Source organism: Coregonus clupeaformis, chromosome 40, assembly GCF_020615455.1.
Source record: "Coregonus clupeaformis isolate EN_2021a chromosome 40, ASM2061545v1, whole genome shotgun sequence".
NCBI classification, from domain to species: Eukaryota; Metazoa; Chordata; class Actinopteri; order Salmoniformes; family Salmonidae; genus Coregonus; species Coregonus clupeaformis.
The window spans coordinates 23,332,498-23,358,601 of NC_059231.1; the positions used below are offsets into that span (position 1 = coordinate 23,332,498).

Genomic DNA, 26,104 nt, shown 5'->3' on the forward strand with positions numbered 1-26,104 from the left:
CACAACATAATTATTTTCAAATGTGATAACCAATGACCATGAGACCGCAATAACAATTGTTGTAAAGGTGTCCTTACGTTTCTCTAACATTTCTGTTTTCTCTCCACAGAGTGCCCAAGGGCTGTGAGAGCCCCTTGGGGAAACTTCAGGCACAAACCCACACTCTTCCTCACACAGAAACACACACTCTCTCTGACACACACATTGACATACACACACAGTCTTATTGAGACACACACACACGTAGAGCATGTTGGAGGTCCAAGAGGAGAGGCCTGCCGCAGCAGGAGGAACGGCAGTGACACACTTCAGCAAGAAAGAGCGAGGGAAGAAGGAACGAGAGGAGGCCAAGGACAGCCGGGGGAATATCGGGAACAGTATTCCAGGTTCGGGTGGCCGAGGGATCGGCAGAGGGAAAGCCCCTCACACACACACAGGAAGCCCCCACCAGCTCATCACCCCACCCTGCTCTGTGGTGCTGGGAGCCCCCTCCATTCACCCCAACAGACTGAAGAACTCCCCATCCACCAACACACAGAGGTGAGGGAGAGAGAGTGTCTGTGTAAAGTGATAGTAGTAGTAGTAGTAGTAGTAGTAGTAAAAGTGGTGTGTGTGTGTCCTGGGGTCAGGGAGTACACTGTGTTTGGATCTTCTCTCTGCTGACTCATGTTTCTAGAGCCACTGGAAACCAGCATCTGCCCTGCCAAACGCCTGCCATCTCTCTCTCTCTCTCTCTCTCTCTCTCTGTCTCTCTGTCTCTCTGTCTCTCTGTCTCTCTGTCTCTCTGTCTCTCTGTCTCTGTCTCTGTCTCTCTCTCTCTCTCTCTGTCTGTATGTCTGTCTCTCTCTCTCTCTCTCTCTCTCTCTCTGCTCTCTCTGTCTCTGCTCTCTGTCTCTCTCTGTCTCTCTCTGTCTCTCTCTGTCTCTCTCTGTCTCTCTCTGTCTCTCTGTCTCTGTCTCTCTCTCTCTCTCTCTCTCTCTGTCTGTATGTCTGTCTCTCTCTCTCTCTCTCTCTCTCTCTCTCTCTCTCTCTCTCTCTCTCTCTCTCTCTCTGTCTCTCTCTGTCTCTCTCTGTCTCTCTGTCTCTGTCTCTCTCTGTCTCTCTCTGTCTCTCTGTGCTGTGTGTGTCAGTAGGGTGTGGTATGGGGCTCTCTCTGCCAGTTGGAAGTGTCCTGTTCTCCTGAGCTGTACTTTTCTCATGGCCACTGAGAAGCAGCCACCCTGATCCTCCTCTCCTCCAGATTATTATGGTCTGTGTCTCTGGCCTACAGTTGCGAAGAACTGCCCCTGTCAGTTGTACATGGTTGTGATCCGAGCCAAATATAATACTCTGCCAGACAGTATTCCTACCTCACTATTGGCCAGTAAGAAAATTGTGTGTGTGTGTCCCTTCCCTCGGTCTGTCCGTACTGTGCTGATACTCTAACCCAGTGGTCACCAACTTTGATCTCCAAGGCATTCCTAGTCAATCACCAAACATTTCTCAAAAAAAATAAAAAATAAAGCCTTGCGTTCCTTTGGCAGTAGGTGCACCTGATTCAGCTGCCCTGCGCGCCGGGTTGGTGAAGTGTTCAAATTTTGAACCATTTCATGTGTCTGAGGCTACAAACTCTGCCTTCCCGGCGGGCCCGGAGAGCAGATCAAGTGCACTATAGGCCTACCGCTGGCCAATCAGATGGCTCAGATTACCGGGTCTGCAGTAACATAGCAGGCATAAAAGAAAGCTACAGCAAAGTTTATACTGTGAGATCTCAAAACCATGACTAGAGAGAGACTGTCAGCAAATACAGTAAAGTGCTGCTTTCTATGAGTGAGTTCATGTTTAAGTTCTTACTCAGCACTGTCAACACTTTTTATTCAACACTTTTATAAGCCATAAAATGTGCGTTCTTCCTGCTTGCTCTACAACCAGCACTGCAGCTGTACAGCCTACCTTAAATGTTGAAATAATATATTATTTTAAAAATGTAAATGGTGCGAACAACAATGTATTGGCAGGGCAATTCAAGCAAAGCCAATATGCGGTGGTAATGTATTGGACCTATAGCCTACTGCACAAACCTCATTGCTACAGTACTGTTTTTAATTGGTTAATGTTGCATAGGCTTACATTTTTTTTAAGTCATGTAAAAAAACAAACTGTGCGGTAGATTTGGGATTGCATTTTGACTCAAAGTAATCTTGACTCAGAAAAGGTTGGTGACCACTGGTCTAACTGTAGGTATCGCTGATGATGTATGTACAGTACAGCACAGTGGTTAGTAGCTATAATGATGGATCATGGTAGGCTGGGGGATTTCTTGAACACAGTAGGCCTACTGTTTTAGTCTGTTTTTCAATTAGGGTGCCTCTATACAAATAGAGCTGCTGAAGGAGTGTGTGTATGTATGAGTCTGCACACATGTTAGGTTGTGTGTGTGATTCACTATTTTTGCAGTCTCTCCTCCCGGCAATGGAAAGAGCAGAGTGAGTAAAGGGGTAGGGGGAGAAGGGGAGGGGTTGATGGGACAAGAAGTCAGTCTGGTCCACTCCCAGCCAGCCGTCTGACTCTCTGGCCTCTTTTCCAGCTGAGCCTCCCCAGTCGGGAGTCTGTTCACTGGGCAACTCTAACTTCAGGCTCCGGCCTGTTTCCCCTCTGTGTCCCTGGTTGCGTCCCTGGTTGTGTCAAGTGTTTTCCCTGTACTCACTAAATTGATGCCGCCACACCAAAAACAATAAGGCTCACTTTGAAAATGCTAGAACCGTCCACATTTACTCTTCCTCTGTCATCAAGACTAGTAAAGAACAGCAAAATCAGACACCCTCATAGTGGAATAGTTTTAACGCGAGGTGCATTCAAGTTGCGGGTGCCACAGGGAGAGAAACATGCGTTCTGATAATCAGTCAATGCCCAACATTTCTTAATGTAATTGCACGCATGGCACCATTTTAAAATATGTAATTACAACCAGAGTTTGTAGCATGGTTTAGGCACAACTGCACAACAGAGCTCTTAAAGGGGCAATGGCATCTTAAAAGGGCAATTACATATTTTAATAGAATTAATATAATAGAAACAAAAAATGTTTTTTTCTCGGTTGAATAATAATTAATACTTATTAAAAATAATTTTAAATAAATGTTAATAATAACAAGCAGAATGTTGTGTCAAATGTAACGTTGTTCTCTAAAAGTCTCAGACTTGAAAAACTCCTGTTTTAGATGTTGTCAGCATTTTATTTTGAATAATTTTGGAGTAGAATGTCCTTTTAAAAAGTAACCAGAACTGTCCTTCTCACATACACCCTCCTAGCAACCCCTATCCCCCCACCTTCTTTCCACAACCTTTGCCACCAGTGCTTTCTAGAGGAAACAAGTCATGGTGGGGAAGTAAGAGGACTAACAGAGACTGTGGGAGAATCTCAATTGCATACTCCTCTCATCCTCTCCTCGCCTCCTTCTCAAAACCCATCGGAGGAGAAGGTCAGAGGGGAGGGATCTCTGGTTTTCTCATCCAATGTGTTTTGAGAAGGAGGTGAGGAGAGAGGATTGCCTGGCTACCCAAACTCCTTGCTCCAGCCAAACGCTATGCCACGCCCACGGACGTTAGTTTCTTCTCCGCAATGAGTCTAGATCTGAGTACCTCTCCGACCCTTCAGCGAATGCGAACACATTTGGGGCCTTCTGATTGGTCCAGAAACCAATCGGTTGAGCCAGAGCTAGAACACACATGGGTAAAGCGGAGGTTTGGCTTTGATACTCTGATTGGTTAGACCAGTGGTCACCAACCTTTTCTGAGTCAAAATGCTCAGATTTTTTAAATTAACATGACTTAAACATAAGCCTATGCAACATTAACCAATTAAAAACAGTACTGTAGCAATGAGGTTTGTGCAGTAGGCTATAGGCCCAATAAATTATCACCGCATATTGGCTTTGCTTGAATTGCCCTGCCAAATCATTGTTGTTCGGACAATAAAATAAAATCAAAATCAACATTTGAGGTAGGAGATATAATCACACCGGTAATAGATCAGTTGTTGTATTACTTGAGGCACAGCTGAGTGAGCATACATTTAAATAATGTGCTTTTTATTTTTATTTTACTGGGCTGATGGTGCCTGCATCTGATGGTCAGTCTCAGCGGAGGGAGAGAGCAGCAGACTGAGGGTCCGCCTCTCAACATCCCTCCGCTCTCCCTTTCCTCCACTGACACTGACCAAAAAGGGATACTGTCTTCCAACTGATGTCGAAACTCGAGTCACACCGCATTATTTCTGCCTCATGCACAAATTCAAATTCATGAACAGAGAAAGTGAAATATTCCTCGATATTAAAAAAAGACCCAAGCCGCAAATAATAACAATGCAAGCCTATTGATAGACTTTCCTACTCATTCATTACAGCTGCAGTGCTGGTTGTAGCGCTGAGTGGAAGTTGGAAGAACGCAGATTTTATGGCTTATAAAAGTGTTGAATAAAAAGTGTTGACAGTGCTGAGTAAGAACTTAAACATGAACTCACTCAGAAAAACAGCAGCTGTTTGCGGTATTTGTTGACAGTCTCTCTCTAGTCATTGTTTTAAAAGTGTTGAAATCTCACAGTGTTTACTTTGCCGTAGATTTATTTTATGCCTGCTACGTTACTGCAGACACGGTAATCTGAGCCATCCGATTGGCCAGCGGTAGGCCTATAGTGCACTTGATTTGCTCTCCGGGCCTGCCGGGATGGCAGAGTTTGTACCTTCAGACACATAAAGTGGTTCAAAATGTGAACACTTCGCCTACCCGGCGCGCAGGGCAGCTGAATCGAGTGCACCTACTGCCAACAGTGCAAGACAAATAAATAAAAAACAGACAGGAGAAGGGACGTGAGGAGTGATGGCAGTCTGACTAGAGACAGGAGAAGGGACGTGAGGAGTGATGGCAGTCTGACTAGAGACAGGAGAAGGGACGTGAGGAGTGATGGCAGTCTGACTAGAGACAGGAGAAGGGACGTGAGGAGTGATGGCAGTCTGACTAGAGACAGGAGAAGGGACGTGAGGAGTGATGGCAGTCTGACTAGAGACAGGAGAAGGGACGTGAGGAGTGATGGCAGTCTGACTAGAGACAGGAGAAGGGACGTGAGGAGTGATGGCAGTCTGACTAGAGACAGGAGAAGGGACGTGAGGAGTGATGGCAGTCTGACTAGAGACAGGAGAAGGGACGTGAGGAGTGATGGCAGTCTGACTAGAGACAGGAGAAGGGACGTGAGGAGTATGCAATTGAGATTCTCCCAGAGTGTACTACTGGGGGAGCCACACCTGTTGCGTCATACACGCACACAGAGTGTGAGATATGCACTTGATTCTCCTGGAATGTCATAACCCAAGTTTCCAGTAATTCTTCCTCATCAGTCTAAGTAAAGTTGACTTTCCTCTCGCCTAAGCCTAACCATGACCAGGTCTCTCTTGAAAAATAGATTTTTATCTCAATGAGACTACCTTGATAAATAAAGATTACATACAAATTATGCTTACATTTTTTCACTGTCTGTCACTATGATAGAATGAAGTACATTTTGCTTCAGTTTATTATTTACAGTTGATAAGCACTTATTCTCTCCCTCCATCTAACTCCCCCACTTCTCCCAATCTCTCCCTCTCAGTCCTAAACTCAAGCCAGAGGTCATGGTGCGCTCCCCTCCCGTCACGTCTCCCTCCGGTGGCGCCGCCCAAATGGACTCCAAATTGCCCAATCAGAGCAAACCAGGAAGCGCTGGCAGCCAACTGCAGGCTTCGCCCTGCGACCCCAAGACTGTGGGTGCTAAGTGTTCCCAGCAGGGGGGTGTATCGGGGGCGGGTCCAGGGGGCATGGGGGGGCTGAAGAACGGCCAGGGCCTGACCTCTGGGGGACAGGGGTCAAAGGTGAAGGTGAAGCGAGAGAGGAGCACCTCGGTGGAGTCCTACAACGAGCAGCAGCCAGACACAGGCACACCCACCAGCGACGACAAGGGTGAGTATTACACTGCACTCCAAATAGTATTCAGCTCAAATATGTCAAGTTGAGTACCGGTATACGTAGTGGTATGAAGTAGTGTACTATTTACTGATTATATCCTACTTTCCACTTTCTAAGCTTGCATTTCCATGAAGCTAAAAAATTTATCGGTCTCTGACACAATAGCTGTTGATGTTAGTGGGCATGTTCCGTATCCATTCTGTGTGAACATGTGTTGTGGCTGTGTATACAGCAGCAGGCCCCTGAAAGTGTGTCATTATGGTCACGCACTCTGCCCTTGATACGCTGCTGTGTTGGGCTCTCCTCTCCTGGGAGTCTGGTGCACAGGACTGCACTCAGAGAAGAGAGGGGAAAATGTGTTTGTGTGTACTATTGACATAGAGAGCTCAGCTCTAACTCTGGTCTGTAGAAACGCACGCACGCACACACACACACATGAAAACACACCTACACACATTGACTGTGTGTGTGTGTGTGTGCATATATATATACAGACAGTAACAGGGTGAAGAGGATGTGTGTGGCTGAGAGGAGGCAGCCCTACAGTGGAGCTGACTGGTGCTCTGGAGGAGAGAGTGACGAGGACGACAAAGGATTCTTCAGTAAGTGTGACTGTGTGTATGTGTTTGTGTGTGTCGGTCATCCCCATTTCCACCTGCTACTGAAAACTACAGTACCCATGATCCTCTCTGCCCCTCCCCAGACTGTAACTCCAGTGCCGTGAAGCCCCAGGACTCCAACTCCCATCCTCCCTCCAACGCCGGACTCAGCCGCTCTTCCACGCCCTCCCACAATGCACTAGGAGGCCAGGGCGCGGCGTCTGAGTCGGCGGGTGGTCAGAAGGCTGGGTCTAAAGTGGTTTATGTCTTCACTACAGAGATGGCCAACAAGTAAGGCCGATCACAGCGAAATAATGTAAATTACACTGCAAAAATATATTTTTCAAGATATTTGACCTTAATTGCCGTATTAATCGGCATATAAAGGTAAAATATCTTGAAATATGATAAATTACTTGAATTGAGCCTATGACATTAGATAATTTAGCTTGGTACGAAAAACAAGTGAATTATCCCTCAATATAATACATTTAGGCTTGCTTAAATTGTGCTTTTTGCTAAATGTTCTCCACTCAATGGGCTTTGTTCTGTGTGTTTTGTGAGTGTGTTAGTGATTAAGCTGTAGTAGTTGTAGTGTGTGATGTGTTCCTTCTCAGCAAACTGTGTTCCACACACTCAGGTTATAATTTATGCTCTGTTTGGATAGACTGAACAAACCAGTATTACTACAGCCATGGCCCTTCTCTCTCTCTCTCTCACACGCACGCACAAACACACACACATACACACACACACACACACACGTATGTGTGTTAATCTGTGGACTAATGGTTTAGGATGAATGGAATTTCTGATAGTGATGTCAATGGCCTCAAGTACCTCTCCATGTCCCTCTTCTAGTTTGTTGTTGTCTATTTGATGCTGTTTGTTGACATTGATGTTGTCTGTACCTCCTCCCCTTGATTTGGATTTCCTTTTTTCTCTTGATCGCCTCATTCTCACGCTGACTTATACACTGAGTATGCAAAACATTAGGAACACCTTCCTAATATTGAGTTGCACCCCCTTGTACCCTCAGAACAGCCTTAATTTGTCGGGCATGGACTATAAGGTGTCGAAACCGTTCCGCAGGGATGCTGGCCCATGTTGACTTCAATGCTTCCCACAGTTGTGTCAAGTTGACTGGATGTCCGTTGGGTGGTGGACCATTCTTGATACACATGGGGAAACTGTTGAGTGTGAAAAACCCAGCAGCATTGCAGTTCTTGACACACTCAAACCGGTGCGCCTGGCACCTACTACCATACCCTGTTCAAAGGCACTGAAATATTTTGTCTTGCCAATGCACCCTCTGAATGGCACACATACACAATCCATGTCTCAAGGCTTAAAAATCCTTCTTTAACCTGTCTCCTCCCCTTCATCTACACTGATTTGAAGTGGATTTAACAAGTGACATCAGTAAGGGATCATAGCTTTCTCCTGGTCAGTCTGTCATGGAAAGAGCAGGTGTTCCTAATGTGTTATACACACACACTGTACACACGGAGGGGTCAGAGAATAACAACCAGTGTGCATAAGTACATCATACTGCACATTTCTCCGAGAAAGTAGAGGAGACATCAAATCCAGAAATATTGCTTGCCTGAAAGTGTTTCAGTTAGCTCAGATTAACACTGTCCTCTGTAGGGAATAGGAGATGGAAGCTGTGGATGTTAAGTGGAAGATGTGTGTAAAGCTGTTTTGTTTAGTCTGTCAACCTTGGCATTTCCTTCATGCCCTTGTCTAACAGTGCCCTCATTCTACTGGCATACGTGGACACACACCACGCATGCACACGCACACACACACAGACCGCTGACTGATGTGTGACTGTCTGGTTTCTGGTCCTCAGGGCAGCCGATGCTGTTTTAACAGGACGCTCAGAAAACATAATCAACTTCCACATGAAAAACATCTCCAACAGCAAGGACAAGACCCCCCTCCCACCCCTGGTAAGAGCGCACATACACACACACACGGTCTTGTATAACTAACCTAGTGGGGGACACAATTCAGTCCCATTCAAAATTATATTTTCCCTAACCCCTAAACCTAACCTTAACCCCAAAACCTAACCTAACCCTAAAATCTAACCTTAACCCTAAACCTAGCTCCTAACACTAATTCTAACCTAAACCCTAAACCCCCTAGAAATAGCATTTGACCTTGTGGGGACTAACAAAATGTCCCCAGTTGGTCAAATTTTTGTTTGTTTACTATTCTTGTGGGGACTTAGTTAAACACGTCCAGTATAGTTAAACACAAACACACACGATACACACAATACACAGTTACCAAGGGGATGACTACACAGGTCACTTGGCATACAGTCTGTGTAAAAAGTCAGCTTTGATAAAGACTTGATTTACGAACCCTCACTTACTCAAGCCTCCTTGTTTTTCATTCCCTCTCTCTCATTTTCCTTCATTTTCGAACAATCAGACAGGACCCCTCCGAGGTGACTCCAAGCCACCTCAACAGTCCTCATCTCACCCCTCAGACCAGAACCACCAGACAGTGTCTAAACCTGGCCTGACTGATCAAGCTCCAACCCAGCCCCCTCACCAGGGGGTTAAGCCTGGTTCACTCGCCCAGGATGGGGCCTCCTCAGCGGGCATGGACCCCAAGAACATCCCTGGGAATACCATGGGTCCAGGTGACCAGACCCCTGGGTGCCAGCCTCAGTCCGAACAGGGCATGCCCCTTGTGAACCCCCCTCAGCCTGGGGAAGGAGGAGGGCCGGGGTCCATGGGGATGGGTCAGCCTGGTCTGACACCCCAGCAGCAGCAGCACCAGCAACTGGCCGAGGAGCTTCTCAACATGGAGGCCAACACAGAGGGCCTGTCCCAGGAACAGCTGGAGCACCGCCAGCGCTCCCTCCAGACCCTCCGAGACATCCAGCGCATGCTCTTCCCTGACGACCGCGATGCCCCACCACCACCCGGCTCCCACGGGGGACCCCCACAGCCCCACGACGGCATGCCTGATGTGGGACCCAGGAGGCCGGAGCAGGGCCCTCTCCAGGCCATGATGGCCCAGTCCCAGAGCCTAGGTTCACCAGTGGGGCCAGGAGGGCCCCGACCCCAGGGACCCCCATTCGGCCCCCCGCATGGACACCCCAGAGACATGCCCCCCTTCCCAGATGAGCTGGGTCACATGATGGGTCCTGGGGTGTGTGGAGACGGAGATCACATGACCCCGGAGCAGGTGGCCTGGCTGAAGCTGCAGCAGGAGTTCTACGAGGAGAAGAAGAGGAAACAGGAAATGCATCATCGCCCACTTCCTCCCGACATGATGATGCACCCCCACGGGCCGCGCGGCATGATGCGAGGACCCCCACCGCCCTACCAGATGGGCCCCGGAGAGGTGTGGGGTCCAGGGGGGCCGGGAGGGCCACCAGAGCACTACCAGGAGCGCATTGCCATGGGCCCCAGAGGGATGCCGCCTCACATGCAGAGGATGCCTGGGTTCCCCCAGGGCATGATGAACCCTGACATGGAGGGACCCCCCAGGCCCGGGATGGGCTGGCCTGAAGACATGCCCCCCAGGATGGGAATGGGGGATGGCCGGGGGTTCCCAGGAGGGCCAGGGGGGATGTTTGGAGGTCCAGGGGTGCGGGGAGAGCGCTTCCCCAACCCCCAGTCAGTCCAGGAGGCAATATTTCACCAGGGCATGGGGGGCGACAAGGGACCGGGCCTTCCTCCACAGATGATGATGGAGATGCAGAGGATGATGGGACACCAAAGAGGCGGCATGGAGCCGGGCAACGGGGGCGGGATGATGTTTCCCAGGATGCCTGGCGAGGGCCCCATGAGCCCCTCCTCCAGACTGGCTGTTATGGGGGGCCGGGACATGGGCCCTGAGTTTGGCATGGGCTCCCATGGGAACCCCCAACTACGAGAGGGGCCTATGAATATGAGCCCAGACGAGATCATGAGAATGAGAGGGCCTCCAATGGACAACATGGGGCCCCAAGGGAGGCAGATGCAGGGGTCCCACTTCCCTGACCATCCCCAGCCAGGGGACTTCCCCATGGGGCCCGGACGGCCCTTCCCTGGGGGTCCTGGAAGTATGAGGGGGCCTCATGGAGAGCAGCCCTATGGTGGCCCGGAGCACAGGACCACGCCTACGGGGGGCAACGGCCGCCTCAACCACCTTCCCTCTGCCGCCGGAACACCCCAGGTCCAAAGGGGACGTAAGCCTGCAGAGCTGAACATCCAGTCAGGAGGGGGCAGCTCGCCCAGTCTCAATCCCCTCAAGTCCCCTCCTTTGAGGCAGGTGCAATCCCCCATGATGGGCTCTCCCTCTGGGAACCTCAAGTCCCCCCAGACCCCCTCCCAGCTGGCTGTTATGCTCTCCGGCCCTCCGGGACCCAATGGCCCCCCTAACACTGCCAACTCGGCCCCAATGAAGTCCCCTCACTCTATGATGGGGTCTGCTGGCGCCTCCCCTGTACATATGAGGTCCCCGTCCCTCCCCAACCCTTCTCCAGGGTGGGCCTCCTCCCCCAAACCCCCCATGCCCAGCCCAGTACTCCCCCAGCAGCAGGGGGGAAAACCCCCCCTCAGTTTGACCTCACCTAACATGATGGGAAACATGGAGCAAGGTACAGTACTTATCTGGCTTTATTCTTGTTTCTGTTCTTTCTTTCTCGCTCTCTCTCTCTCTCTCATAAAATGTAATTTGTCACGTACTTCGTAAACAACAGGTGTGGACTAACAGTGAAATGCTTACTTACGGGCCCTTCCCAACAATATAGAGAGAAATAATAGAAAAGTAAAACACATAATAATAAATATAAATTGAGTAACGATAACTTGGTTATATACACAGGGTACCAGTACCGAGTCGATGTGCAGGGGTATGGGGTAATTGAGGTAGATATGTACATAGAGGTAGGAATAAAGTGACTAGGCAACAGGATAGATAATAAACTGTAACAGCAGCGTATGCGATCAAATCACATTTTATTTGCCACATGCGCCGACTACAACCGGTGTAGACATTACAGTGAAATGCTTACTTACAAGCCTTTAACCAACAATGCAGTTTTTAAGAAAAAAATAAAAATGGCAAATAATTAAAGAGCAGCAGTAAAATAAAATAACAGTAGGGAGGTTATATACAGGGGGTACCGGTACAGAGTCAATGTGCGGGGGCACCGGTTAGTCAGTTAGTGCAAAAATTGTCAATGCAGATAGTCCGGATAGCTATTTGGTTAACTATTTAATTAACTATTTATCAGTATTGGGGGTAGAAGCTGTTCAGGGTCCTGTTGGTTCCAGACTTGGTGCATCGGTACCGCTTGCTGTGCGGTAGCAGAGAGAACAGTCTATGACTTGGGTGGCTGGAGTCTTTGACCATTTTTAGGGCCTTCCTCTGACACCGCCTGGTATAGAGATCCTGGATAGCAGAGCGCTCGGCCCCAGTGATGTACTGGGCGGTACGCACTACACTCTGTAGCGCCTTGCGGTCAGATGCAAAGCAGTTGCCATATGAAGCGGTGACGCAGCCAGTCAAGATGCTCTCAGTGGTGCAGCTGTATAACTTTTTGAGGATCTGAGGGCCCATGCCAAATAGTTTCAGCCTGGTGAGGGGGAAGAGGCAAAAACATTTTAGATACAGACATGTCGTGCCCTCTTCACGACTGTGTTGGTGTGTGTGGACCATGGTAGATCCTTAGTTATGTGGACACCCAAGGAACTTAAAGCTCTCGACCCGCACCACTACAGCCCTGTTGATGTGAATGGGGGCTCCTTTGTCTTGCTGAGGTCTCTGACCTCCTCCATATAGGCTGTCTCATCTCTCTCTCCCCTTCTCTTTCTCTTAACTGCTGTGATAAACAACATAAAACATGTGGATTTAAATTTCAAGGCAGAGATAATATACATTTTCAAAGAGATTTTAATTCTTACTACCTTTCTCTTGAATGATGATTGGGTGAAGATGACATCACGTCTTTAATAGAGGGCTGTTTTGTAATGTCTGTTGTCCAAGCAGTCTAAAAAGACCTCTGTTGTGTATCAGGCAGGCTAGCATTTGTCTCAATCCGTCATCTTTAAATCAAGTCATTTATAAGTCGGTTGAAAGCATCATTCTCATCCATGTAAACACATTTTCCCTTAGAGGAAACATTCTCCCTTTTCAGGGAAATTACACCCCCTTGTGCCCATGTAACTGCACTGTATCTAAATTAATGAATGTAATTATTTACAATTGACATGTATTGTATGTCTGTATCTAAAATGTTTTTGCCACAATGTCCTTTATATATCCATTTCAAAGTAACCAGGGTAAACCAGGATATGTTTTGCTACCTAATGAATAGGACCCAAGTAAATAGTAATTATATTGAATCTCTCATATCTCTCTCTCTCCCCTCTCACCAGGTGGTAACAACCCTCCCTCGTCAGGAGCCCAGACTGGCCCCATGCCCCTCCAGGGGGGTCCAGGCGGTGCCCCGACCGGCAGCCCCTATTCCCTCCCCCCCGAACCCACGCTATCCCAGAACCCCCTCTCCATCATGATGTCACGCATGTCTAAGTTCGCCATGCCCAGCTCCACCCCCCTCTACCACGACGCCATCAAGACGGTGGCGAGCTCGGACGACGACTCGCCCCCCGCACGCTCCCCAAATCTACCCCCCATGAACAACAACGGTGAGTGGACGGAGACATGCGTAGGTGTCATGTTAAACCTCATTCAAGTATCTTGTAAGTAAATAAGTATTTTGAGATGTATTTTGAACCCTTTTTCATAGAGGTGTGACTTGGTGTACTCCACTTGATGTAGGTTTGAAATGATAACATGCTGTGTGTTGTATGGTGCACTAACATCCCTCTGTCTCTCTCTGTGGCCCTCTGTAGGTATGGGAATGAACCACCACCAAGCTCCTCGTATGATGGGCCCCGGCTCCTCTGGCTCCATGCCTGCCCTCAGTCCCCTGGGTATGACCCCCATGGGCTCCCAGCCTCTCTCCCACGGCATGCCCCAGCAGATGCCCTCCCCCAACCCTCCCAACATGGGCCCGGGCATGATGTCCCATGGCATGATGATGCCCCCCAACCCCCAGGACCAAGGTATGGGCAACCCCCAGATGATGCCCCAGGGGCGCATGGGCTACCCCCACCGAGTGCAGGGCTATGCCCTCCCCCAGTCCCCCTCCCAGCAGGGTCCCTTCTCCCCCCACAATGGCCCCGGGCCCCAGGGCTTCCCAGGACACCCCATGGGCTTCCAGGGAGAGGGGGGTCCTATGGGGGGTCGGATGGGGAACATGCCCCATGGAGGGGGAGGCAACGGGGGTAGGCCCAACAACCCTGGAGGACCGCAGTTCAACATGCAGGGAGAGTTCAGTGATGCAGATCTGCATGAAGTGATGCGAACCGGAGCATCCGGTATGCCAGAGTTTGACCTGTCCAGGATCATCCCATCAGAGAAGCCCAGCCAGACTCTGTCCTACTACCCCAGGGGAGGAGGAGATGGACCCGGCCCAGGGGGGAAACCTCCACACATGCAGGGGATGATGCAGGGTATGATGGGGGAGGGCCCTCCCAGGATGGGCATGTCCATGCAAAGGATGGGGGGGATGCCTGGGGGGCCGGGAGGTGGTATGGCCCCCCAGGACATGCCCATGGGAAACACTTCCCACAATCCTATGCGGCCGCATGGGCCCCCAGGGTTCATGGGTCAGGGAATGATGGGACCCCAGCACCGGATGATGTCGCCGGGGGGCATGATGCAGGGGAAGGAGAGGGGGGTGCTCTACAACCACCCTGGGCCTGGGGGGTCGCCCAACATGATGATGTCACTACAAGGCATGGGCGGCCCCCCCCAGCAGACAATGATGATGGGGGGGCATATGAGGCCACGTGGCAGGGACATGGACATGGGGTTCAGCCCAGGGCCCGGAATGTTCTAACACACAACTCATAGAATCTTGGACCTCGAATGCTCTGAGCCGTTATACAGTACGAGGATGGAATAAGTCTCACAGCAGATAGGAGATGGATTGAAACGCAGGACGTAAGGAATGACAGACAGAGGTGGTTCTCTGGATTGAAACATGTAGTGCAGAGGAGTGGGTAGTTAATGGCTTGTGGAGCTACATAGCCCAGTAAATGTCTTTTACCACAAGAACATTTCATTTTGTCTCTTCAGAAATGTCTGAATGTATGGGATTGCTGTGCTTCAATGTCACAATATAAACTGTTCCTCAAGTGTTTTTTCTTCTTCTTCTTCTAAATCTCTGATTATAAGGGTGAGTTAAACATCGAAGAGGAATGGAGTGAACCACCTTGGAGGACTGTACATCGACTTTTTCAAATCAGTTAAAAATCAACAATGGATTTGTCCAGTAATGGATAACAAACATAAAAACGGAATAAAAAGACTGTGGAATAAAATCGTACTTTGAGAAGATTTCAATGGAACTCCATCTTCTCTCTGGCTCCATCGTTTTGACTGTTTCTGTCCGGTGTGTGTTTTTGTTGTAAGTATGTATAGGGATTCTATCAATGACGTCTAAGCTCTCTTACCCACCTTTCATTGGGGGAGGGACGCCCCACTAAAGAACAGTACTGTTTTCCATTGGTGGGCTATTTGAATTTTTGTCTATTTTAATTTCCTTTGTAACTTGTGTATAACAAACCAAACTATGACCTCAAAGATACTAGTATTATTAAAAAAGCACAAACATGGATCAACTGCAGTGTCTTCTTTCCCCATTTGAACACTTCTACCAGCCAGTCAGTGTGAATAGCGGTAGTACTGTTCCTGTGTTGCTGTTTGTTCTTCTGTTGACTCTGAGATCTCATTCCCACAGCATTCATCTCATAGAAAATGGTCGTCTCAGGCATTAGTGGGACATGCCTCAGTCTGTATCAAGACAGAAATCTGACCACCAACCTCATCTAGGGCCAGAGTCTTTCCAGACCATATAACATTACTATTCCTGCTCAAGTCACATGGTCAGGAAAAACGAATGTCCCTACATAGCATAGATTTGACTTCCTCGCTTGTCATGTGTACCTCCATTGTCCTTGGTACAGAGACGTCTGCCAAGGCTGTGGCAATGGAAGACAAAAGATATTGGCCGTGTTCAAGAGGATCAAAACCACAATGTATCATGGGTAAATTGTGATTGACTGATCTACAAATGAGTCGTTATTTATGATGCAAGGTGATTTGTAGTTGTCAGTCGCCTGCAGTCATTTTGACACTCGAACACGACCATTGTCTTGGTAGAGTCATCTATGATGCATGATCTAACACCCTCAAATTCAACTCTGGCCCTCGAAGACCGTGACATTGCTTTATTTTTTCATTGTTCCCTCTAATCAGGGACTGATTTAGACCTGGTGCAATTAATTTGCAGGTAGAACAGAAAAGCAGCAGGCTCCGGACCTCATAGGGTAAGAGTTGAATACCCCTGAATTCTAATAGGACATGAATGAAAGGTGTGGTTCAGGTGTCTTTATGACGACAACTGACTGACCATACAGTGGGGAAAAAAAGTATTTAGTCAGCCACCAATTGTGCAAGTTCTCCCACTTAAAAAGATGAGAGAGGCCTGTAATTTTCATCATAGGTACACGTCAACTATGACAGACAAATTGAGAAAAAAAAATCCAGAAAGTCACATTGTAGGATTTTTAATGAATTTATTTGCAAATTATGGTGGAAAATAAGTATTTGGTCACCTACAAACAAGCAAGATTTCTGGCTCTCACAGACCTGTAACTTCTTCTTTAAGAGGCTCCTCTGTCCTCCACTCATTACCTGTATTAATGGCACCTGTTTGAACTTGTTATCAGTATAAAAGACACCTGTCCACAACCTCAAACAGTCACACTCCAAACTCCACTACGGCCAAGACCAAAGAGCTGTCAAAGGACACCAGAAACAAAATTGTAGACCTGCACCAGGCTGGGAAGACTGAATCTGCAATAGGTAAGCAGCTTGGTTTGAAGAAATCAACTGTGGGAGCAATTATTAGGAAATGGAAGACATACAAGACCACTGATAATCTCCCTCGATCTGGGGCTCCACGCAAGATCCACGCAGAGAGCTGGGACCAAAGTAACAAAGCCTACCATCAGTAACACACTACGCCGCCAGGGACTCAAATCCTGCAGTGCAAGTCGTGTCCCCCTGCTTAAGCAAGTACATGTCCAGGCCCGTCTGAAGTTTGCTAGAGTGCATTTGGATGATCCAGAAGAGGATTGGGAGAATGTCATATGGTCAGATGAAACCAAAATATAACTTTTGGTAAAAACTCAACTCGTCGTGTTTGGAGGACAAAGAATGCAGAGTTGCATCCAAAGAACACCATACCTACTGTGAAGCATGGGGGTGGAAACATCATGCTTTGGGGCTGTTTTTCTGCAAATGGACCAGGACGACTGATCCGTGTAAAGGAAATAAAGAATGGGGCCATGTATCGTGAGATTTTGAGTGAAAACCTCCTTCCATCAGCAAGGGCATTGAAGATGAAACGTGGCTGGGTCTTTCAGCATGACAATGATCCCAAACACACCGCCCGGGCAACGAAGGAGTGCCTTCGTAAGAAGCATTTCAAGGTCCTGGAGTGGCCTAGCCAGTCTCCAGATCTCAACCCCATAGAAAATCTTTGGAGGGAGTTGAAAGTCCGTGTTGCCCAGCGACAGCCCCCAAAACATCACTGCTCTAGAGGAGATCTGCATGGAGGAATGGGCCAAAATACCAGCAACAGTGTGTGAAAACCTTGTGAAGACTTACAGAAAACGTTTGACCTGTGTCATTGCCAACAAAGGGTATATAACAAAGTATTGAGAAACTTTTGTTATTGACCAAATACTTATTTTCCACCATAATTTGCAAATAAATTCATTAAAAATCCTACAATGTGATTTTCTGGAGAAAAAAAAATCTCATTTTGTCTGTCATAGTTGACGTGTACCTATGATGAAAATTACAGGCCTCATCTTTTTAAGTGGGAGAACTTGCACAATTGGTGGCTGACTAAATCCTTTTTTCCCCCACTGTATATGACCACTGGTGTTGAGGTTGGACCACAATTTGCATTGCTATGTTGCACAGTAGCGAGAGACAACGCATTGACCAACTCTCTCTTTATTACTCTCCACCACTCCAAAGCAAAGTCACAGAATTTCAGGGCAACTCTCCATGATGAGGCATACAACTAACAAGCAAATTAAATCACGCCAATGTGGGTGTGTATATTTGCTCATATGTCCATGCATATAATTTATACACAATATAATCAACAAATTCCTAAAAGGCAGCACATACTGTTTCACTCACACAACAGATCTTTAGCAGAATAATTCCCTTTGAACAGGTTCTAAAATGAATGATTTGGTGTGGGTAAATATGCACACACACACTCATACCATACATTTGGTTCCCTTGGTCTATGAACACTACTTACATGATGTGCTTGGTTTTCCCCTGAGGAAAAGATTGCAGTTTGATATGAAGAATTTTGGTTCACTCTAAAAGCAACAAAGCCAGAACATATTTCAGAAAGTAAATATCTAGAATCTGGTGCTCTGTCTTTATAGTGCATAAAGTAATTGGATAAATGCAGTATATCTACAGACATACAGTAAATGCACATTGCTTATTTACATTTTAGTCATTTAGCAGACGCTCTTATCCAGAGCACTTACAGTTAGTGAGTGCATACATTTTCCATACTGAATATGAATATAATCGGTAACATACTTATTTTTTAGGCAGATTATATCACCAGATTATTTCAATAATTAAGATCTCTGTAAGTAAAACTGTCTCAATCTAAACCAGTAGGAGCAGTAACACACAGGATATGGTTCAAAGGCAGTTATGCACTTTGACAGTGAAGCTACATTTGTGCGTTTAGACTGTTTGTACTGTAAATATAGCCGTTTTCAAAGTCTGAGACAGTGGGCCTCCCTTCAATGAACATTAAGACACTTTGAAAATCTCTGTTGTAATACACTGGCTAGTAATAGGCTAATGCTAGGCTGGAGAGTGGAGGTCTCTGGTGGGATGTAAACATGGTGGCTGGTAACAGTGAGAGTGCATGGGGCAGAGCTGGGGGTCAAAGGTGAGAGGTAAGGAGGGGGTCGCAGAAGCCTCAGGGGTCAGCCACGCCCTCTGTGTGGTTGCAGAGTGACTCGTAGAGTTCAGAGGTCAGTGAGTAGTTGGAGAGGGCCTGCTTGAACTCCTGCAGGGGGCAGTAGACTCCATTACAGCCTGGAATCAACTGGTCCTACAGACACAGATCAGAATCAAGAACGTGTAAGAAAGACTAACCACGTTTCCATCCAGTCTTTACGCGAGTAAAGTCATACCGTATAAAAAAAATTATGACAACTGTAACAAACAGGACCTTTCGGTACAATTTTATAAATGCAGATAGATAATTTGTTCGTTCGACATGGTGGGAACTTTTTGTGTCGGTAAAATATATTATGCGATAAATGGCGGTGAAAACTATGACTCGGGAAACCATGCAGTTTATTAGGCTACAGATTAAATAAATTGATGAACTTCACAGGGTGGTGAAAGTGCACAGTGATGAGCTTGATGCTCCTTTCCAATAAATATCGAGGATCTTATTCTGGTGACATGATGATCGAAATATAAATATTATCCATAATAATCTCATCATGTAGACTAGCCTGCCCGCACAGTATCTGTGAGCTGATGGCTAGAGCGCATGTGCCAAGAGCAGAGTTGGCACATTTGCTATTTAACGCAACAGTTTTAGAGTTGAAAATGCAATGGAAACACATTGAACTTTAGATTTAAACTGAAAAGAAAAAAGAACATTGTGTGCATTACATCATCACTCCGCAACAAGTCAGTTTGGTGGGAAAATGCACATATTTTCTTTAAGCGGATTTTAGAATATTCACATGAAAATCTGTTGCCAATAACGAAGGTGCATAAAGATGGTGGCCCCCATGTACTTACCACATATGCCTCGTTTGCTCAGTTCACCGTATTGTACAATGCTCTCCATTACTCTTTTTTTGTATTGGCATTAGCACAGTATACATGATCCCAATTATAGCTCCAAGACAGCGGCATTTAGAAAAATGTGATTGTGCTGATTTACTGGCACATTGGACCACGCCGTAGTTTAAGAACTCTGTGGGTAGTGCTAAAAACAATGATGTCATTGCTCCATCTTTATGCACCTTCGCCATTGGATGGAAACCTAGCTATACACACACAAACAAACAGATCTCTGACTTTCTCAGAGAGAAACAGTACGGAAATTGTTTCAATATGTGCACACTTTTGTAAGCCCTGCATCCTTCCTAGCCTACCTGGCCAATGTATGACACTTTGACGAAGGCCTCTTTGGTCTGCCGGTGCTGGTGCAGCTCCAGGGTGATGTCTGCAGCGTACGGTGGCCATCGCATGTCAAAAATCCCCAGAGCCATGAGACAGGGTATCAGAGTGGTGTCGTGGGCAGAGTACAGGAACAGCTTCCTGAGAGACAAAAACATATGCATAAATGCCCTCAGATTTCTGATGTTTAGCAACGAGTAGGGGTGGGGAACGAAACGTTCTAAGAATGTGCCATTCGGAAAAGGACATTTGCTATGATCAAGTGGTTGGGTTGAGAACTGCAGCTCTACAAATCTATACTACTGGCTCTGTGTGTGTGTTCTAATGGACAGGTAAATGTTACAGTAGCTCACCTGTTGGGCTCTGAGGTTGTGTCCTGTAATTTGTCTTCTATGTTGTCCATCAGGGTATGCAGGAGGGGACCCACACACAGCTGCAGGTTCTCCCTAGTCACAACAAACAAACCCCAGAGAAGATTAAGAAAACAACTGTCTTGGGTGATTTTTTAATGCACTGATTTCAGAATGTGGAATAAGGAAGCATATGCTCATGGAACAGGGAACTGTATTGTCTCTGTGTTCTACTCCCCAACCCTCTACACATGCTGATCTTTATTTAAATCCCTCTGCCCTTTGACCCCTGACCTCTTGCTGGGTTCGTAGATGTGGTAGATCATCTCCACAGCTCTCTGCTCCACTGTGTTCCTCCAGGAGTCCAGGACTGGTGGGCAGGGTAGGCCGTGGGTCTGTTATAGCACACATATTGTAGTGTTAAATGTCAATGCAACACAGTGACAGTATCACTCATATCTTTTGACCACTTAATCAACTTTGGTAACAAAATTATATTTTTTAGTCATGGTACTGTATTTTTGTTGTATTGTGTCACCTCTCTCGCCACCATGTCGTCCCTGATGAGGATGAAGTCAACCCGTTGGTGGGCAGCGATGCCCAGAGCACTCTTGATGCTCCTCAGGTCCGCAGCGATGTCTGGCAGAGTGGATGATGCCGCCCAGCGATGACTACAGCACACAGACACAGCCAATCACAAAAATCAACACCAGAGAAACATCCAATCATAAAAATCAACGAGAGAGGGATCCAGCCAATCACAAAAAACAACAAGAAAGGGTCCCAGACAGTCACTCACCCACTGAGGAGTTTGAGCAGTCTGCATCCGTGGTAGTTAGGGTACAGGATCTCTGACTCTGCCTCAGTCGTCAGAATGGGAACCATGTCTTCAGAAGAGGAGAGGGGACGCAACATTAGGAGATATGAAATACTGGTCTATGACACACACAAACGCTGACACCTACCGCTCTGGCTTTGATGGAACAGCCCTGCCACCAGGCACTTGGCAGACTCTATGGTTCTCACAATGTTAGTGGAACGCACACTGGGGGAGAGAGAGAAGAATATATAAAATGTCTTGTAGGCTACATGTACTGTGTCACAGATCTTACAATCGTGTTGTAGTAGGAGTGTAAATAAATAAATAAATAGGTCATTTAGCAGACGCTCTTATCCAGAGCGACTTACAGGAGCAATTAGGGTTAAGTGCCTTGCTCAAGGGCACATCGACAGATTTTTCACCTAGTCGGCTTGGGGATTAGAACCAGCGACCTTTCGGTTACTGGTACAACGCTCTTAACCACTAAGCTACCTGCCGCCCCATACTTTACTATAATCAGTTAACAACCTGTACGGTATGTTCTTGTTCTGTTAACTACTCATGTCCCCTTTATGGACTGAGCGCCTATAGTCATGCGTAGTGTATGAGCAATGTAATTATGGCATTGCTAATTACTTTAGTAAATGCAAAGCTCATGTTTACATCCTTGTATTCAGTGTCTTCCTTATTAGATCCATAAAGTAATAACAGTACATTATATTTTACCTAACCTGGGGCCCAGATATCTGCTACAGCCTTTAACGTTGTCAAGCAAAACAAAGCGGGAGTTGGCTACAGAACCAGATGTGACTACCAGGCTACTGGTGATGATCACATGATGTGTCTGTACTTACTAAACCTCTGTAGGGCTGAAGGTGGGGTTGAGGAAGGCTGTGGTACTTACTAAACCTCTGTAGGGCTGAAGGTGGGGTTGAGGAAGGCTGTGGTACTTACTAAACCTCTGTAGGGCTGAAGGTGTGGTTGAGGAAGGCCGTGGTACTTACTAAACCTCTGTAGGGCTGAAGGTGGGGTTGAGGAAGGCTGTAGTACTTACTAAACCTCTGTAGGGCTGAAGGTGGGGTTGAGGAAGGCTGTGGTACTTACTAAACCTCTGTAGGGCTGAAGGTGGGGTTGAGGAAGGCTGTGGTACTTACTAAACCTCTGTAGGGCTGAAGGTGGGGTTGAGGAAGGCTGTAGTACTTACTAAACCTCTGTAGGGCTGAAGGTAGGGTTGAGGAAGGCTGTGGCCTGGATGTACCTCTTCCTCAGCCTCTCTCCCAGCTCATACAGCTGCTGCATGCCCACCGTGGTCAGCTGACCTGGGTACGTACCCCCCTACAGGGGAGAGGGACAGGGTCAGGGGTCAAAGGTTGCCAAGGCAGTCAATCCTAAATGGCATCATCTGTGTCTATCCATTGGGTACTGACGGAGTAGTATTGTGGTATGCCAGGTGCACCGTGAGACAGACACGATCCTCCGAAGAGTCTCGCAGCAATCTCTCGCTGAGTGACGGACAAACCTCTCGGTATATGCTCATTCGTTATCTGTTCGTTCCCTCAGTGCCAGGCCCAGACCATAACAACAGTCAGAGCTGGTTCAGAGTGAACCATAGATTGTTCTTTCACTTAAATGGGCCTTTAATCTGAAATACAGCCACCGGCCTAAGCCTCAGGAGCAGGTCTCTCAGGGTGCTAAGTCCTGCTTTATGGTGACCCCTAACCTCGGAGACCACTAATAGATTTAATGGGAAACTAGAATTTTTATCCTGACATGTCGTTCCAGTGTGGTGTGTGATGTTACTGGCCTGGAGAGGGAAATCCTATTGGTTGACAGCTGGCTGTGAGTAACCCAGTAAGTGACATATGTCTGGATGGAGTCAATGCCAGCACACCTATGTGACAACTTAAACCCATTAACCGTACTTATCAAAGCGGTGCCTACTCCTTTCCCTATCTCTCTAGGCACTACTTCCTCTGCTCGCTCACAGACACAGGCACAGACACACTCACGGTCAGTATGTTGGCCCGGTAGCTGTCCTCCACCGGTGAGGAGGGCCGTGGACCTCCTTCCAGGTCTGTCACCGCATAGTTGATCTGTGTGTGTGCTGGGGGTTCCAGCAGGTTAGGCACCCACTGGGCCTGATACAGACAGGACAAGAGACAAGGAAAGCGGTTATACTTCCAGATGCTGGTGAACATACCTTCATATGTCTTGTATTGGCGATCAGGCTAAGATTAATGGCTTTCCCTCAACTTCAAGTCCTGGGAAACAGAGCATCCGGTCTGTCAGATGCTTTTGCGTGACACAGGTGGTCTCTCACCTCCATGACATCTGGTATAGACTTCAGCGGAGTTCGTGCTCCGTGGCGGAACAGGACTTGCACGAGTTTGAGCTCGTAAGGAAAAGGTGGTTCCGTGCATGCGGGGGCCGAACCCGAATCCGTCTGAGTTGGTTCTGTCTTCTTATGAGACCAGAACATGGATCCAAACGCCATGGACACCGAGCCCAGAACACCTGCTTTGGTCCAGAGGTTCCTCATCCTCATGCTTAACGTTACTATACTGCCGAGACAGACCGCACAATTACAACATTGAACATAGCTAGTTAGTTAGCACACTGCCAATCATTTGTAGCTAACGTTAACCATGTTTAGTGATCTGCATAAGATTTTAGTTAGCAAACGTTATTCCAATCTTTATTTTACGTTAACTAACTAGTTACTGTATACAACTACATTCTGGGTAAACCTGGCACTTGATCTTTTGGTGTCGATGGCAGCAAGTTATGAAGCAGGCGTTAGAAACAAGCTGACTGTGTCGGTGAGCTAATGTTAGCTACCGTTAGTTAGTTGTCAATATCGAGGATTTGGTGCAAATTGATAAGGTTTGCAGCAATTCAGTCGAGATCTCAACTAATGTCAAAACCATTCAAGTAACTAAAGATGTAGCTAGCGAACCCGAAATTGATAGAATTAAGAATTTGTCAGAAATTCGTAATTCTATCAATTTCAGCTTAGCTAGCTAGCTACATCTTTAGCTACTTGAATGGCACACGATTTTGAACTCAACTGTACAGTACTTACTTTTAATTACCTCTGGAACAGTTATTAACAATTTTTAAAACAAATAAAAGTAATCGGCTAACTCCGTGTATTTTGAAAACACGGCACCCGGCCAGGGACAAAATGTTTTTTTGGAATATGTAGTCATTTTTGGTGTGATCCACGCTTTCAACGTGAATCAATGGTAGCGGGAAACTACTCTTCACGAAAAAGCTGCCCACATGCGTCATTTCCCTCCCAGGCCCCTCATTACCGTAAGCACAGGGTGGTGCGCATCTTAAATTCAGCGCAATAATAGATGACTAACTACCAAAATAATGGAAACACTTGAGTAAATGAGGCATACAAGTATATTGAATGCAGGTGCTTCCACACAGGTGTGGTTCCTGAGTTAATTAAGCAATGAACATCCCATCATGCTTAGGGTCATGTATAAACATGATGGGCCATTATTTCGGTTAACATGGCTATGCCCTATATAGGATGACAATGCCCCATCCACAGGGCATGAGTGGTCACTGAATGGTTTGATCAGCATGAAAACGATGTAAACCATATGCCATGGAAATAAAGGTGAAATAAATGGCTGTCTCAGTCACCAGATCTCAACCCAATTGAACACTTATGGGAGATTCTGGAGTGCGCCTGAGACAGCATTTTCCACCACCATCAACAAAACACCAAATGATGGAATTTCTTGCAGAAGAATGGTGTCGCATCTCTCCAATAGAGTACCAGACATGTGCCAAGGTGCTTTGAAGCTGTTCTGGCTTGTGGTGGCCCAACACCCTATTGAGACGCTTTATGTTGGTGTTTCCTTTATTTTGGCAGTTACCTGCATATGTTTTATGCATATTATAAATATAGGCCTATGGTCTATGGTTTTATGTGTGGAGATTTACTTGTGAACTAAATATTTTAATATTTCTACTGAGTGGAATTGAAATTGCATCAGTGCCTTGTCTGAACTTGAACTTTAGACCCATCTTGTGTACTTTAGTGTGGAAGTCATAAAGTAGATATACACATTGGATGTTATGATGTATTTATATAATCTAATGATGAAGCCGATAGTCATCACTATATGGTCAGACAGGCAATATGATAAAAAATGAATATCCAATACTGATAATGATAGCCTATTAATTGTATTGTAGACAACGAGTAGTGTGAATGAAAGCTATCTGAAACGAGTAAGATTGCATGTATGCAGGCCTACAGTAGAGAGGGTAGGAACTGTAGTTTTGATCAGTGTTTCCCAGAGTACCCTAATTGAGGAAGGACATATACAGTATAAAACCACCCCTTGGATGACCAGATGAGCGCTTGTATGGAGGGAAGGTCCTGTGTAGAGTTAGCCATAGTGCGGCATTGCAATGTCAATTAATTTCTTTGAGGGCAACCATTTTGAGGACCAATCTATTAAGGACCAATGTTTGGGCTGTGGTCGACTTTACTGAGAAAGTTTGTGTTACATTCATTTCTGGGAGACAAATTAATTTGACAGATTAGTTTTATTTTATTGCAGGCTTTACAGGGACAATGACAACATGACATTGAAATGTGCACAGAGAAACGGCAACCAGTCTGTTGGAATTCCAAAAGACTATTACTGCAAATTAATGTGGTTCCTCTACTCTATAGAAAAATAAAATGTGATTCATGATATTATAAAGGGGGCTGTATATTTCAAAAACCCGAAAAGCCTAGTGCAAAATCAGTTTAGAACTTCTCTAGTAGCCTGTAGGCCTAGACATGTTTTTTCTGACTAGCCTCACATTTAAACAAAAATAAAACACATTTAAACAAATATGAAAATATATGTACTGCCAAGAGATAGATAGCTACCAATGTGACAATCAATCAACAGTTTCACACAGTCACATTAAAGTACAGATAGCTGACAAAATAATGGAAACACGAGGAAATGTATATTGAAAGCAGGTGTTTC

General features: G+C 46.6%; 2 protein-coding genes across 6 annotated transcripts in view; one reads left to right on the forward strand and one right to left on the reverse strand.

Annotated features, from left to right (window-relative positions):
- The window catches only part of LOC121571648 (B-cell CLL/lymphoma 9 protein-like), a 31,312-nt gene extending 16,036 nt beyond the window's left edge, over window positions 1-15,276 (forward strand). For all 3 annotated transcript variants that reach the window (XM_041883238.2, XM_045212111.1, XM_045212112.1), the window contains exons 4-11: window positions 110-540; window positions 5,624-5,970; window positions 6,471-6,578; window positions 6,680-6,866; window positions 8,431-8,530; window positions 9,021-11,184; window positions 12,968-13,237; window positions 13,445-15,276. In XM_041883238.2, the coding sequence (XP_041739172.2) occupies window positions 251-540; window positions 5,624-5,970; window positions 6,471-6,578; window positions 6,680-6,866; window positions 8,431-8,530; window positions 9,021-11,184; window positions 12,968-13,237; window positions 13,445-14,496 (4,518 nt within the window). In that variant the 5' untranslated portion in view covers window positions 110-250 and the 3' untranslated portion in view covers window positions 14,497-15,276. The remainder of the gene's footprint in view (window positions 1-109; window positions 541-5,623; window positions 5,971-6,470; window positions 6,579-6,679; window positions 6,867-8,430; window positions 8,531-9,020; window positions 11,185-12,967; window positions 13,238-13,444) is intronic.
- A 2,393-nt stretch (window positions 15,277-17,669) lies between these two features.
- LOC121571646 (lysophosphatidic acid phosphatase type 6-like) lies at window positions 17,670-24,346 on the reverse strand. Of its 3 annotated transcripts, none has more exons than XM_041883235.2 (11): window positions 24,175-24,346; window positions 23,413-23,648; window positions 23,102-23,230; window positions 22,297-22,427; window positions 21,238-21,317; window positions 21,072-21,159; window positions 20,811-20,943; window positions 20,567-20,667; window positions 20,276-20,368; window positions 19,898-20,063; window positions 17,670-18,831 (listed from the first exon to the last, which is right to left on the reverse strand). In XM_041883235.2, the coding sequence occupies exons 2-11, from the start codon at window positions 23,635-23,637 to the stop codon at window positions 18,697-18,699; spliced, it is 1,281 nt and encodes a 426-aa protein (XP_041739169.1). In that variant the 5' UTR covers window positions 23,638-23,648; window positions 24,175-24,346; the 3' UTR covers window positions 17,670-18,696. The 3 variants fall into 3 exon arrangements, with proteins under 3 accessions (XP_041739169.1, XP_041739170.1, XP_041739168.1); XM_041883236.2 differs by having other exon boundaries at window positions 17,670-18,786; window positions 23,413-23,653; XM_041883234.2 differs by having other exon boundaries at window positions 23,413-23,653.
- Between the last annotated feature and the right edge of the window lie 1,758 nt (window positions 24,347-26,104).

Bases quoted from the DNA above. Each gene is read 5' to 3' on its own strand.
- LOC121571646 (XM_041883235.2), bottom strand. From the start codon at position 23,637: ATGAGGATGAGGAACCTCTGGACCAAAGCAGGTGTTCTGGGCTCGGTG. The intron at 20,369-20,566 runs GTCAGGGGTCAA...TGTTGTGACTAG, and splicing joins ATCTACGAACCCAGCAAGAG to GGAGAACCTGCAGCTGTGTG. The intron at 20,064-20,275 runs GTGAGCTACTGT...TTTGTCTCTCAG, and splicing joins ACAACCTCAGAGCCCAACAG to GAAGCTGTTCCTGTACTCTG.